This window comes from Dipodomys merriami, unplaced genomic scaffold, assembly GCF_024711535.1.
Source record: "Dipodomys merriami isolate MVZ:Mamm:240054 unplaced genomic scaffold, mDipMer1.0.p SCAF_36, whole genome shotgun sequence".
NCBI lineage: Eukaryota > Metazoa > Chordata > Mammalia > Rodentia > Heteromyidae > Dipodomys > Dipodomys merriami.
Genome location: NW_027205159.1, coordinates 995253 through 1008028, shown reverse-complemented (window position 1 = coordinate 1008028; position 12776 = coordinate 995253). Strand labels below are relative to the sequence as shown.

Genomic DNA, 12776 nt, shown 5'->3' with positions numbered 1-12776 from the left:
ATAAGCTGTATAGGGACTTTGTATTATAAATGACTGCTTTTTATATTAGTGGAAAACTACTGCTTTCTAAAAATTCTGTTTTTTAGTAGTTTGGGAATAGAACTTAGAGGAGCAAAGCCTTCCTAAGACTGCAGTGGTTACTGACCCTGAGAGAAGACTGGAATTCTGAAGTCCAGAACAAAATTCTGCCCACTTACTCAGCACCACCTTGAATCCTCCTACATAATTTTCAGAGGTAGCTGCTCTGATTAGACATGGCAACTACAGCTAGTAAATGGTGCCTTCTGTAGCTGGAATGGAGCGCTGCAGTAGTATGCTTGTCTAGCATGAGTAAGACCTGTGGTCCAATCTCTAGGACCACAGAAACTAAAACTACCCAGCCAAACAAAAGTATATCTTCTACAAATAGAAGTTCCCTGGAATCAAAGATCAATACCATGGATGACAACACTAAAGAAAATTAAAATGGACTTTCTGGAGCAAATGATATGAGTCATTAGATAGGATAAAAACCAAAAACAACAAATATTATAAAGGACCAGTTATTTTTCATTTCAGTGATTATATTCACAATTTCCACATACATACCCTGATTAAGAATAGGTCCAGCTGAAAATGACTTTAGTGGTCAAAAAGGTTAAGTCATAGAGTCTTCCAGAAAACATCATAAAGTACCTAAAGAATGGAAGGAAATAAAAATGGTACGTCAGAAGGAGAAAACAAAGAAAGGGAAGGAAATCAAATACTAGAAAACAATTTCTTGGGTTGAAGAAATACCCAGGTCTTGATCCATTTAGTGCCAAACATGATGCCTGACAAAAGACTCTTGTAGGTGAACAACCAAAATGGAATTCCTGGTTGGTGGTGGACAACAGTATTTGCTGAAATCAAAGTCCATTAGCTACTCCCCTGTGCCAGACACTTTAATTTGTGAAATTGAATGCTACTCTTGTGAATGTTATAACTGAAAAATAAGCAATTACACAGTAATTATGTAATCACAATATTTAGTGATGTAAAGGATGCTTTGAGGATATATAAAAAGGGCTTTGACCTAATTAAGGAGGTGTGGAATTATATGTATTTGATTTCAGACCAGTAAAAAATGTAGTTTGCTAAATAAGTGGGCTAAAGACTTAAAGAGAAATTTCTCTGAAGAAGAAAGAAGGATGACCAATAGACACATGAAGAAATGCTCAACTAGCCATAAAAGAAATGCAAGTCAAAACAACATTGAGATACCACCTCACCCCAGTTAGAATGGCTAAAATCAAGAACTCTAATAACAACAGATGCTGGAGGGGATGTGGACAGAAAGGAACCTTACTGCACTGTTGCTGGGACTGTAAACTTGTTCAACCACTTTGGAAAGCAGTATGGAGGTTCCTCAAAAGACTCCACATAGAGCTCCCCTGTGACCCAGGAATCCCACTTTTGGGCATTTACCCAAATGTTCACAAACAAGACCACACTAAAGCTACCAGCATGACTATGTTTATTGCAGCATTATTTACCATAGCTAAGATCTGGAACCAACCCAGATGCCTCTCAGTAGATGAATGGATCAAGAAAATGTGGTATATATACACAATGGAATTCTATGCCTCCATCAGAAAGAATGACATTGCCCCATTTGTTAGGAAATGGAAAGACTTGGAAAAAATTATATTAAGTGAAGTAAGCCAGGCCCAAAGAAACATAGGCTCCACGGTTTCCCTTATTTGCAATATCTAGTATATGTCTGAGTCAAGCAGAAAAGGTCAGATAAGTTGATGTTGGAAGTGAACCCTAAGATATGTATTCAAATGTTTTTTTTTCTTTCATGCGATTGTTTCTAACACATTTATAAGATTATTTCTTTGTTGCTTTGTATGTCCCTCCCCCACGGTATAACCCTTGATTTCACTGTATTTGATGTTGTTATAATTTGTGGTGGAGAAGGGAAAAAAATTGTTTAAATAGGGATACAGGTGGACCCACTGCAACAATGAAATGTACAAGTCATTATGTCGAAAACGAACTTTACAACTTTGGTGGGGGGGGGGAGGATTGGGTGGGAAGGGGTGATGGGAAGGAATTGGAAGGGGAAACAAAGGAGGAGGCTACAATGCTTGATAAGAAATGTGCTCATTATCTTGCCCATGCAATTGTAACCCCTCTGCACAGTATTTTCACAATTTAAAAAATCTAGTTTGCTGGTGAAGAGGTATGTTTCCTATGGCACAAGCTCAATGTCTCAAAACAAGAGAAGTGTATTGTCTAATAGTTTTGGGGGGCAAAAGTCCTAAAATTAAAGTATCTAAAGCGTATATTCCTTCTGGAACCTATTGGGTTAATCTTTCCTCACAAAAGGATCACAGTCAGGGAGAGATTTGAAAATACTATGCTTTGAACATGAATAAAGGGCCACAAAAGAATGTAGGCAGCCTGTAGAAGCTAGGAAAGGCAAGGGGTTATCTTCAGAGGCTAGCTTTTTCAAATCTTTCCCTGTAAACCTCTTGCTTTTGTTGTTACATTACATCTTCTGTCACACCGACCCTTCTGCCTACCTCTTATAAAGCCCCTTGAGGTTACATTGAACATACTGGTAGTTCAGAATAATCTTCCATCTCAAGATGTTTAACTTAGTCAAAACTGAAAGGTTCCTTTTGCTATGTAAAAGTCATGTATGTATTCTTCACAGGTTCCAAGAATTGGCGCACGGTCCTCTTTAGGAAGTCATTATTTATTTATTTATTTTTGCCACAAAGGTAAAAAAAATCATAAGAGCACTACAACAGCTCTATGATGGACAGAAACATGTACTAGTCTAGAAAATGACAGCAGGTCACTCTAGTTACAATATGTTGAGTGAGGAACCATGGAACCAGATGAGGCTACCGATGTTAGTTAAGGCTAAATAATGTTAGGGTCTTCTAGATAGTTGTAGGATTTTGGTTTTTATCCTAACAGTGGTAGGAATCTACTAAAGGGACTCTAGGACTTATTAAGGATGACTTTTTAACTTAAAATTTAGATATCACGTATTCTCCCATAGAAAGAATGTTTGAGGATGTAAGAGGAGCAAATGGGAGAGACCAGATTGAGAAGCTATATATATATATTTTTTGGGGGGGTGTCTGTCATGGGGCTTGAACTCTCAGCCTGGGCGCTGTCCCTCAGCTCTTCAGCTCAAGGTGAGTACCCTATCACTTGAGCCACAGCGCCACTTCCAGTTTTCTGGTAGTTAATTGGAGATAAGAGTCTCATGGACTTTCCTGCCTGGACTGGCTTTGAACTGAGATCCTCAGCTCTCAGCCTCCTCAGTAGCTAGGATTACAGGCATGAGCCATCAATGCCCAGTTTAAGAAGCTGTTTTAAGCGAAGCCTAGTGATATATGCCAGTAATCCCAGCACTCAGGATGCTGAGGAGAATTACAAGTTTTTTGTCAGCCTGTGCAACATATTGATACCATATAACAAAAAAACAATCAACTAGCTTGGCACTGGTGGTTCATACTTATAATTCTAGCTACTCAAGAGGCTGAGAGCTGGGGGATTGTGGTTCATAGCCAGGCTGGGCAGTAAAGTCTTTGAGATTCCATTTCAGTTAACCAGCAAAATGCGAGAATGGAAATGCAACTCAAGTGATAGAACATTAGCTGTGAGAAAGAAAAACCAAATGATAATATAATACCCAGAATTCTGGTATCAAAAACAAAACAAAAAATGACAAATCCAAAAATAAAACCCAGCCAACCAAAGAAACAAAAAATAATGTTACTTTAGTGATCCACTTGAGATAGGATGAACTTGGACTAGATAGGTAGGAGAGATAGAAAGATGATTTAGGAGAACAGAGGCCATTTGTCTTTTACCATTATATGCCTAACACCTAGAATAATGCCTTGCTTTCCATAGGTATTTACTGAACAAGTACAATACAGAGCCTATCTCTGAGTCATTGATAGCTTGAAGTTGATATGTAAGAAATTTTTAGCATATGTTTATTGGTTTAAGTTGTATAATAAAAATTTGTCAAATATACTTCATTGTCACTATTTAACGTGAGATTTAATCGCTTACCACATATTTTTCCTTCCTCCTTGCCCTTTTCCTCTTTGCCCCTTTCCACTATCCTTCATTTTCCCCTCCTTTCAACCTTACTCTCTTTCTGCACCCTAGTTAAGCCAAAGGAAAAGAATAACACAGCCATGCCCTTTTTCTTTCTTTCTGAAATTGATATTGATTGCTTCAGTTATTCTTTTGAATTTGAGATGGTATAATACTTTGTACAGAATGGTGTTTTTTATATTCTTGTAAAATATTTTATATTTTTTTTGTTTCAGTTTCAATAGTAATGGGAATCCCCACAGTGAAGAGAGAAGTTAAATCTTACCTCATAGAAACTCTTCATTCTCTTATTGATAATCTCTATCCTGAAGAGAAGTTGGACTGTGTTATAGTTGTTTTCATAGGAGAGGTAAGTATTTGTTATTTTTCAACTATATATGAGTTACAACTATAGTCTGAATATGCTTTTATAAGCATTTGAAGAGTGGTAAGTAAATTTGGGTAATGCATGCCATCTAATAGTTTAATGTCAGTGTAACTTATGTTTAACTTTTCTGCAGTTACAAACCAGGAATAGTCATCTTTGTTGTTAGCAGGATACTATCATCTATGTAGATCTTAAAGAGTAAATTCACATTTTTAGCTCTGAGGCCTAAATTTGGAAAGGTTTGGCTTATTCTGGGATTTTATATGTTTATTCTCTCTACCCCTTTTTTGCACTGTCAAGCTGCAACCATGATTATAATTCTTAAAGAACTCAAAAATCATGTGAATGAGGATTTTATGTATGCTATATTGTTACTTACATTTTTATTACCCAAGATCACTTACGACAGAATATTTTTTTCAGTGTACTCAGGATTTTAACAAACCTTTTTGCCCCACCCCATTCTTATAATTGGGGAACCACTCAACTAATCCTGGTGGGATGAAGTACTTCTTTCTATGGAAATTAAAAGTGCCTACTTGTTTTACAGTTCAGGCATGTGACCTGGACTCAGCCACTTGTATATTCTCACTCTGAACTCTGAGTGCAGCTTCATTATTTTCAGATCACATAGAAAATCCCAGAGAACAGAAAGGCAAATTATTAGAATATGAGGAATCTAGCACCATGGTTAAATATATGACCAATGCATACTCTTTATGTCATTAACAAAAGAAAATAAGAAAATTAAAGGTAATGAGGATTGTGGACAGTTATTCTGATGATAGTGATGGCAGAGTAGTGTCTGTCCCAAGACCTCAGTGCAGGTACAGAGTGAAGTCTCTTAAGTTGTGGCTGTGGAGCATTCTATGATTCTTGGCTGCAGGGCAATCTTATTTATGTACCTTCCTAGCTGGGTTCTTTAGCCCAACCAGAGATCTGATGAACTCTTCTCCATCACCTTTAGTAAGTCATTTTTTCTGACTCTTCTGTCAGAGGCTGTTTCTGCCTGTTGTACCTAAGATTGTGACTGATACAGGTTGTATCTAGTTAAAAGAAAATCCAAATATTTTTGTAATTACCACTAAACAAAAAAGCTACTCAATAGGGATGGCAGGGGTAGATGTGTAGGTGCTATTCCCAGTGGTTTAGAAAGACACAGATCAGGCTGAATATGATTTGAACCATAACAAGCAGGTTATGTTGGTAACAATCATGATGATGGCTGAGAATTTGTAAAGAGAACCTTAACTAGCATGTCTTTCATATCACCCTGTTTGTTCACGTCGTTTCTGCAGTTTGCCGAGAAGCATTCCAAAGTCCTCATTTATTTTTAAAGTAGAACTCAAGTTGAATGATATAACCAGTTGACCATGTTGGAAAAGCACTTATAGTTAGTCTCTGAAAATCTGAGTTTAGAGAATTTCTAGCTTCAGAGGCTTTTAGTATGCAGTGTGAAAACAGTTTTATTTTTTCAGTCTTTTTACTTGGTGCTTTACAGTAAGGGTGCCTGAGGCCTCTATGCCTCTTCCTTCTCTCTTCCCTGTAGACTGGGGATTGAATTCAAGGCCTTAATGGGTTCATTAGGCAAGATAGACCTTTAGCATGCTCCTAAGTTCTTTTACTTTTAGTTTGTTTTTCAGAAGGGTCACCAGCTAACTGCCTGAGCTAGTCTTAAACCACCTACCTTTGCCTCCTGAGTATATATGTGCATTACCATGCCCAAATGCTTTTATGCCTGCTTTCAATCCTTTGACCTAATTGGTTTGACAAAGCTAATAACCAGACTGTGGGCAAAACATTATAAAGGAGATAAATTTGTAAATGAATATAGAAGTTGAGTAGAGAATTAAATATCTGTGTCATTTTTAGTTTTTTTTTGTTGTATATTTTACTGATATTAGGAACCATTATTTCCTATGTTTTTAATTTTTTGAAAGATAAAGTCACATGATTTTTACAAAGTGTGTGTGTGTGTGTGTGTGTGTGTGTGTGTGTGTGAGCACGCGTGCGTGTGTGTGTTGTGTGTGTGGTGTGTTGTATACAGTGGAAGCTCCTTTGCACTGTTTCTTAGCCATTCGGTTTGCTTATGCAAACAACAATTATTATTGTTGTTAAACACATTCATGTAATGTTTTCATTTCCATGATAAGTTTTTGTGTTAGGGTATAAAGCTACTTAGTTTTTTTTTTTCCAATTTTGATAAAATACTTTCCTAGAAAATCCAAGTTTTAAGAAATTTCTTTATATAAAACTGAGCAAAATAGATTTCCTTCTATTTGTGATTATTATGCATATGTGTGTTTGTTCCTTTTCCCCCTTCTTGGTTAGTGTATCTATTTTTATATGTATTTCCCAAGCCCATTTTGGGATCTGTTTTCCTAATTCTTTAACACCCACTTAACATGTTTTTTCTTTTTTAATTTTCATGCATCGTGGCCCAAATGCTAAACATTCATTTTCATTATTTTGTTAAAGAAGAATTTGTATGAATATTCTTCTGAGCATTGCTAGCTAATTTGTAATGTATCTGTACTGTTATTAGCTTGCAGTTTTAAAAATTGGTATTTTGTCTTTGGCCAAGGAAATTATCTGTATATTTTTTACAATATCTAATTGGTAGAATCTGCTTGCTGGGTTTTTTGTTGTTTAGAGAGTGTCACATTTCACTTTCTAAAACTAGTTTGAAATAATTTTTAACTGACAAAAAATTACAAAAAATAGTGGAGAAATTCCAAATATTACAAGAATACTCAGTGTGCTGGTGTCAACCATATTGCTTTATGTTAAATATTGAAGTCAGGTAGAGTGAGTCCTTCAGTTTTGTTTTTTTGTAGGTTTGCTTCAGATATGTCCTTAGAATTTTCATACATATTTTAGCATTATTGTAATCATTTGTAATAATTTGATATTGCTTCTTAACTGCAACTTTTGTAATTGTTTTTCTTTTAAATGAAAGATTTGGCAACAGTTTTTCTTCATTTCTGTTCTTTCATTTCATGTGTATGACAAGGAGAAAGATAATGTTTTGTTGCTAGGTTTTTCTGAGCTTCTCCTTTTAAAAAATTTTGTAGTTCCTGTTCTCATTCCTTTTTCTTTGTGTCAGCATTGAAGGGATTGGCTTTTAGGCTACTGGCTTGCTGTAGGGTGAGGGAGGTATTCTAGTCTAATTGCTTTTTCATTTTTTCTTAAAACAACAAAAAAGCACTACAATGAAACAAAGACTAACTTCTGTCACAGAGCTAAATCCATGCAGTTGCTTATGTTACCTTTGACTATTGGAACCAAATTGGATTCTTTTGAGCTTCAAAATTTCAGTTGCTAATATTTCAAAATGAAATTTGTAGTTCATACATCTGGTTCTCACTGATACTTGTACATGAAGGAAGGAAATGAAAAATACTGTCAGATCTCTAAGCTTATCCAAATTCTAAGCAGTTTAATCTTTTCTGTTTAGACACTTCTGTGCGCTTTCATCAAGGATGTAGTTACCTTAACAGTTTTGGGAATTTTTGTCTACCTTGAGTCACCTGAGAACAGCCTCAGAAACATGGACTTCACTGTTTTTTCTCAAGCTTCCATAATTAACCTGTTTGACTTGTTTTTAACAGGGCAAAGTACAAATTTCACCGCTGGTATTCTTTTACTCATTGGCCAAGGATGTATTGAAGCACTGCAATGAGGAAGATGCTGGAGATTAAAAAAAATCTTAAAAATTCATTAACAAATAGGTGGTGCCCAGAAATTAAAGTCTAGCATTCCACAAAAATATTTTCATTTGTTTGTTTTTTGAGACAAAACAGTGTTTTTCTATGTAGCTCAGTCTGACAAAGAACCCACAGTCCTCCTGCTTTATTCAGCCTTCCAGCTTCTGAGATTACAGGCTTGAACCACTATACCCAGTTCAAGAATATTTGTTTCTGTGCCATTGCCTTTTATAAAATTTTTGTGTTGGAGGAGGATTGAAAAAAATATTAATTGCATATGCTTATTGCTGAAGAGTTCAGTAGATCTACAAAATTTGTTATGTCAGATTAGGCTTCTATTCTACCCACTTCCTTTCACTGTTTTCTCCAATCTGTGACCCTTTAAGTCCTCTAAGTGGTTGGCTAGTAGGTCAAATAGAAAAACTTATTATTGATACTTATCATTTCTCTATTTCCTTTTTCATTGATTACTACTCTAATCTTATCTCTTTTTTTAATTTATATACATTGTTATGGGTAATTTTTCCAATATGTCACAATAATACAATGGCAATAACAATAAAGCAAAAACATTATCTTTTTTTGTTAGATGCTTTTTGAAACTTTAGTATTTGTTCTAAGTATTATTTATTTTAATCTTCACTACTGCTGTGATTTAAGTATTTCATTACCCTTACTTTATTGGTGAGCAAATTAAATCTTTTAGAATTAGGTTTACACAACTCTTTAGCATTTAGTCTAGGTTTCTGGACACAAAGTCTGTGGCAGTAATTTTTTTTATCCATACCCTTAGTTTATTAAATATGTCCTGAAACATTCTGTAGAAATGTCATTAAAGAAAACATCATAGTTTTGCAGCTACTCTTCACAGAATTTCATCTCAGATAATATTCTAATGCAACATATTATTTAAACTCAGCTTTTCAATAACACATACTTCTTATAATTTTTCCTTTTTAATGGATTACTCTTCTCAGTTTACATTTGTGTTAGCAATTCTGAGCTAATTCATTAACATTTCTGTCTCAAATTTTATACCCCTTCAAATCTCTGAAAAGAATGTATGCTATAACACAAAGATAATAACAAAAATGCAAGTTCAGTAACTATAAGCAGCAAAATATCAACAACCTGAAGGTGTACTTTCTGTGATAAATTATCCCCAAATATTAAATAAGTATCTGCCAAGACACAAAGGCCATGGACCACTAACTGACTGGTTCCAAGTTTGAGGCATAGGTGTACTTTGAAGAATGTACAGGAAGAGAGTAAAAAGATTTCTGTAAGGATCCTATAACTAATTTCAATATAATACATTTGAGGCATAGGTGTACTTTGAAGAATGTACAGGAAGAGAGTAAAAAGATTTCTGTAAGGATCCTATAACTAATTTCAATATAATACATTTTAAATTTGTGACATGTTTGTGCTCTCTCAAACCACTGAAGTTTCCTATTGTCTACTTAAGGGACTTTGGGGAAACAGTTCTTTGACTTTGTATCTTGAGATCATTTTATTTTATTTATTTTATTTTTTATTTTTGGTCGGTCGTGAGGCCTGAACTCTGGGCCTGGGCGTTGTCCCTCAGCTCTACCACTTGAGCTACAGCGCCACTTCCTTGAGATCATTTTAGATTTATAGAATAATTACAAAAACAGTTCAAAGAGCTACTTGTCATTTATCAGCATCTCCTAAGGCTGAAAACCCACAGAACCTTAGTATAATTATCAAGATGTAATGCTTTAAACTAAATTGCTTTTGCTTTATTAGTACTAACCAGCTTTTTTTTTCACTAATCCTCTATTTCCATCACAAAATCTAATCTAGCCTGCTTAGTTATCCTGCCTACTTAGTTTACCTAATCTGCAACCATTCCTCTGTCTTTGTCTTTCATTAACTGTGGCCTTGAGGCTTTCAAATATTGACTATTCAAGTGAAAGGCTGGAAAAGTCTTCCAAGCAAATGGCCCTCATAAACTGGCTGGTGTAGTAATACTAATATCGGATAAAACATATTTCAAATTACAATTAGAAAAAACAAAGACATTTCATATTAATAAAGTGAACTTTCCATTAGGTTTCTGTCTGATGTGGTTCCCTGGTCTTGATTATTTTCTTTGGGTTATATTCCTCTTTTAGTATTTTTTGTAGTGCTGGCTTCTTGTTCATGAATTCCTTTAATTTTTCTTTATTTTTGTTTCTCTGCCGAATGTGAATGCTAGTTTCTCTGGATATATCTGTCTGGTTTGGCAGTGGTTGGTTTTCAGGGCTTGGATGGTACTTTTCCAGGCTCTTATTGCATTGAGGGTTTGTATGGAGAGGCCCGCAGTGATTCTAACTTTCTTTCCATTGTAGTATAGTTCCTTCTTTGATTTGACAGCATTTAAAATCAGCTCTTTGCAATTCAGGTCTAGTGTCTTTACTACAATGTGTCTAGAAGTGTTTCTTCTAGGATCCTGTCTTCTAGGTGTTCTGTATGCTTCTGTTATGTGGTTTTCTCTTGAGATTGGGAAAATTTTCTGTAATAACCTTATTGAATATGTGTTGCATCCTTCTATTCTGGTATTCCTCTCCTTCATCAGTTCCAATTATACAAAGATTAGATTGGCATTGTCTGCCAGTTCTTGGACTTAACCTTTGGTAATTTCTGAGTGCATTTGCCATATCTATGACCTTCTTCTCTAGCTCCTCTGTTTTATCTTCAACTCCTGATATTTTATTTTCCATCTCACTCATATTACCACCTATGGCTTTCATTGTGGTTTGCATTGCAAAAATTGATATATTTATGGTTTCTAAATCGATTTTCAAAGTGTTAATTTCATCTTTTAACAAGGTGTGTACTGTGTCTATTCTTGACTGCATCTCTTTTTTTAGGCCTTGGAATTCCTTTGATATTTCTTCTTTGTACTCTTGAAATTGCTCTTGTATCTCTTTTTTTAAATTTCTTTGGCCAATTCTGCCATCATCTCTTTATTTCATCTTTTGCCCTCCATTTCTTCTTGGCTCTCACTGGAATTCTTTCCTGGGTTGCTGCTGGCTTTGGGGTTTGGTTTGTCTTGATTGTTCGGGAAATTTGTAATCTTTCGTTGTGATTTATGCATTTAGGTTCAGGATTTGTGAGTTCTGTGGCCTCACAAGCTGTGCCTGTTGGTGTTCCACAGCTGTGCCTGGCCCGGGCTGGTTTGTGGTGGGTCGCCTGACCTTAGGGCCACTGTAGGTACTCTTGGCAGCTCGCGGTGTCGGTGTCGGTGGGTGCTCCTCCAGTGGCAGGAGCACGCACATCTTTCTTGATACCGGCCAGGGTCCAGGCCTAGGCGGCTTAGGATCCTGATTGGTGTGTACTTGCTTGTCAGTTCCCAGCGGGCTGGGGGCACTCCTCCAGCAGCTAGAGCTATGCGTGATTCCTAGCTCTTCTCATCCTGGGTCCTGTGGCTGAGGCTGCTCCATCCCAGTCTGGGGCACCCGTGGGGCTGCTGGGCCCTTGCGCAGTTACAGCGGAACTCGATTCGCAGGCTGCTGGAGCCCAAGCGTGGTTCCCGTGGCGGGGCAGGTGGGGGACTCCCTCGTGGGATGCTCACTGGTCCTAGAACTGGTTAAGGTCCTTCTAGAAGTGCTGTGGCAGATCTCTGTATCTATGTGCTGGAGTTCACTGATTGGCAGTCATCACACGCTCCATTGTGATGCTTGTGGGCCGAGCAGCGTGGCGGTGGGAGCTCTGGGTCTGGGTACCAAGGCACCTTGCCTCTGGTCTCTGTCTCTGTCTACACTTGTGGTTCTGAGGTCCCAGGCGGCTGCCTTTGCAGCTTGGTGGAGTGGATTGAGGGGTTGTGGAGGGGTCTTCGAGCTTTTCCATCTTTGTGCAAGTTCTGAAGCTTTTTCTTTCCTTTTTTTTTTCAGTTCCTGTATTTTTTCTGATTGTTTGCCTTTTTGCTATTGTCCATCTCTTGGGGGAAATGCTTATTGAAGCCTGAATTCTCTGTTTAGTTGGAGAGAGCTATGGTGTTTCCCTACTGTTTTGTCACCATCCTGGATCCTTTCTCCTAATTATCTTATTCTTGCTGCTTGTTTGTAGCCTTTCTCTAAGATGAATGCTTGGATTATAGGTTGGCAATCTATTTTCTAACATAGGCTATTTAAGGCTACAGATTTTTCCCTTAAGTACTACTTAAGAACTTGAATTCAAGACCTGGATATTGTTTCTGAGCATTCTACCTCTTGAGCCACAGCTCTTCTGTCTTTTTGGTGGCTAATTGAAGGTTAGAGTCTCATGGACTTTCCTGTCCAGGCTGACTTCAAATCTTGATCCTCAGATCTCACCTTCCTGAGTTGTTAGGATTATTGTCGTGAGCCAAAAGTGCCCAGCACATAAGTGCTTTTTTAAAATGGCCCAGTGTACAGTCTACCCTGGCATATCCATGTGTGATTAGGAAAAGTGAATTCTCTTTTTCATCAAGGAGAGTACTCTATATAAATGTTTATTAGGTCAGATTGGTGAATAGTGTTACCAGAGTTTAGGACAAGAGCCCCCCAGCTCTGGGAAAGCTAGGCTTGATCTCCCACACCAATGAGAAGTGATGAAGGGCATAG

The 12776-nt window shown here is 36.9% G+C and overlaps 1 protein-coding gene across 4 annotated transcripts in view; it reads left to right on the top strand.

Moving 5' to 3' along the window:
• The window catches only part of Mgat4a (alpha-1,3-mannosyl-glycoprotein 4-beta-N-acetylglucosaminyltransferase A), a 104033-nt gene that overhangs the window by 46042 nt on the left and 45215 nt on the right, over positions 1–12776 (top strand). For all 4 annotated transcript variants that reach the window (XM_069988492.1, XM_069988489.1, XM_069988491.1 and 1 more), the window contains exon 5: positions 4329–4462. In XM_069988492.1, the coding sequence (XP_069844593.1) occupies positions 4329–4462 (134 nt within the window). The remainder of the gene's footprint in view (positions 1–4328; positions 4463–12776) is intronic.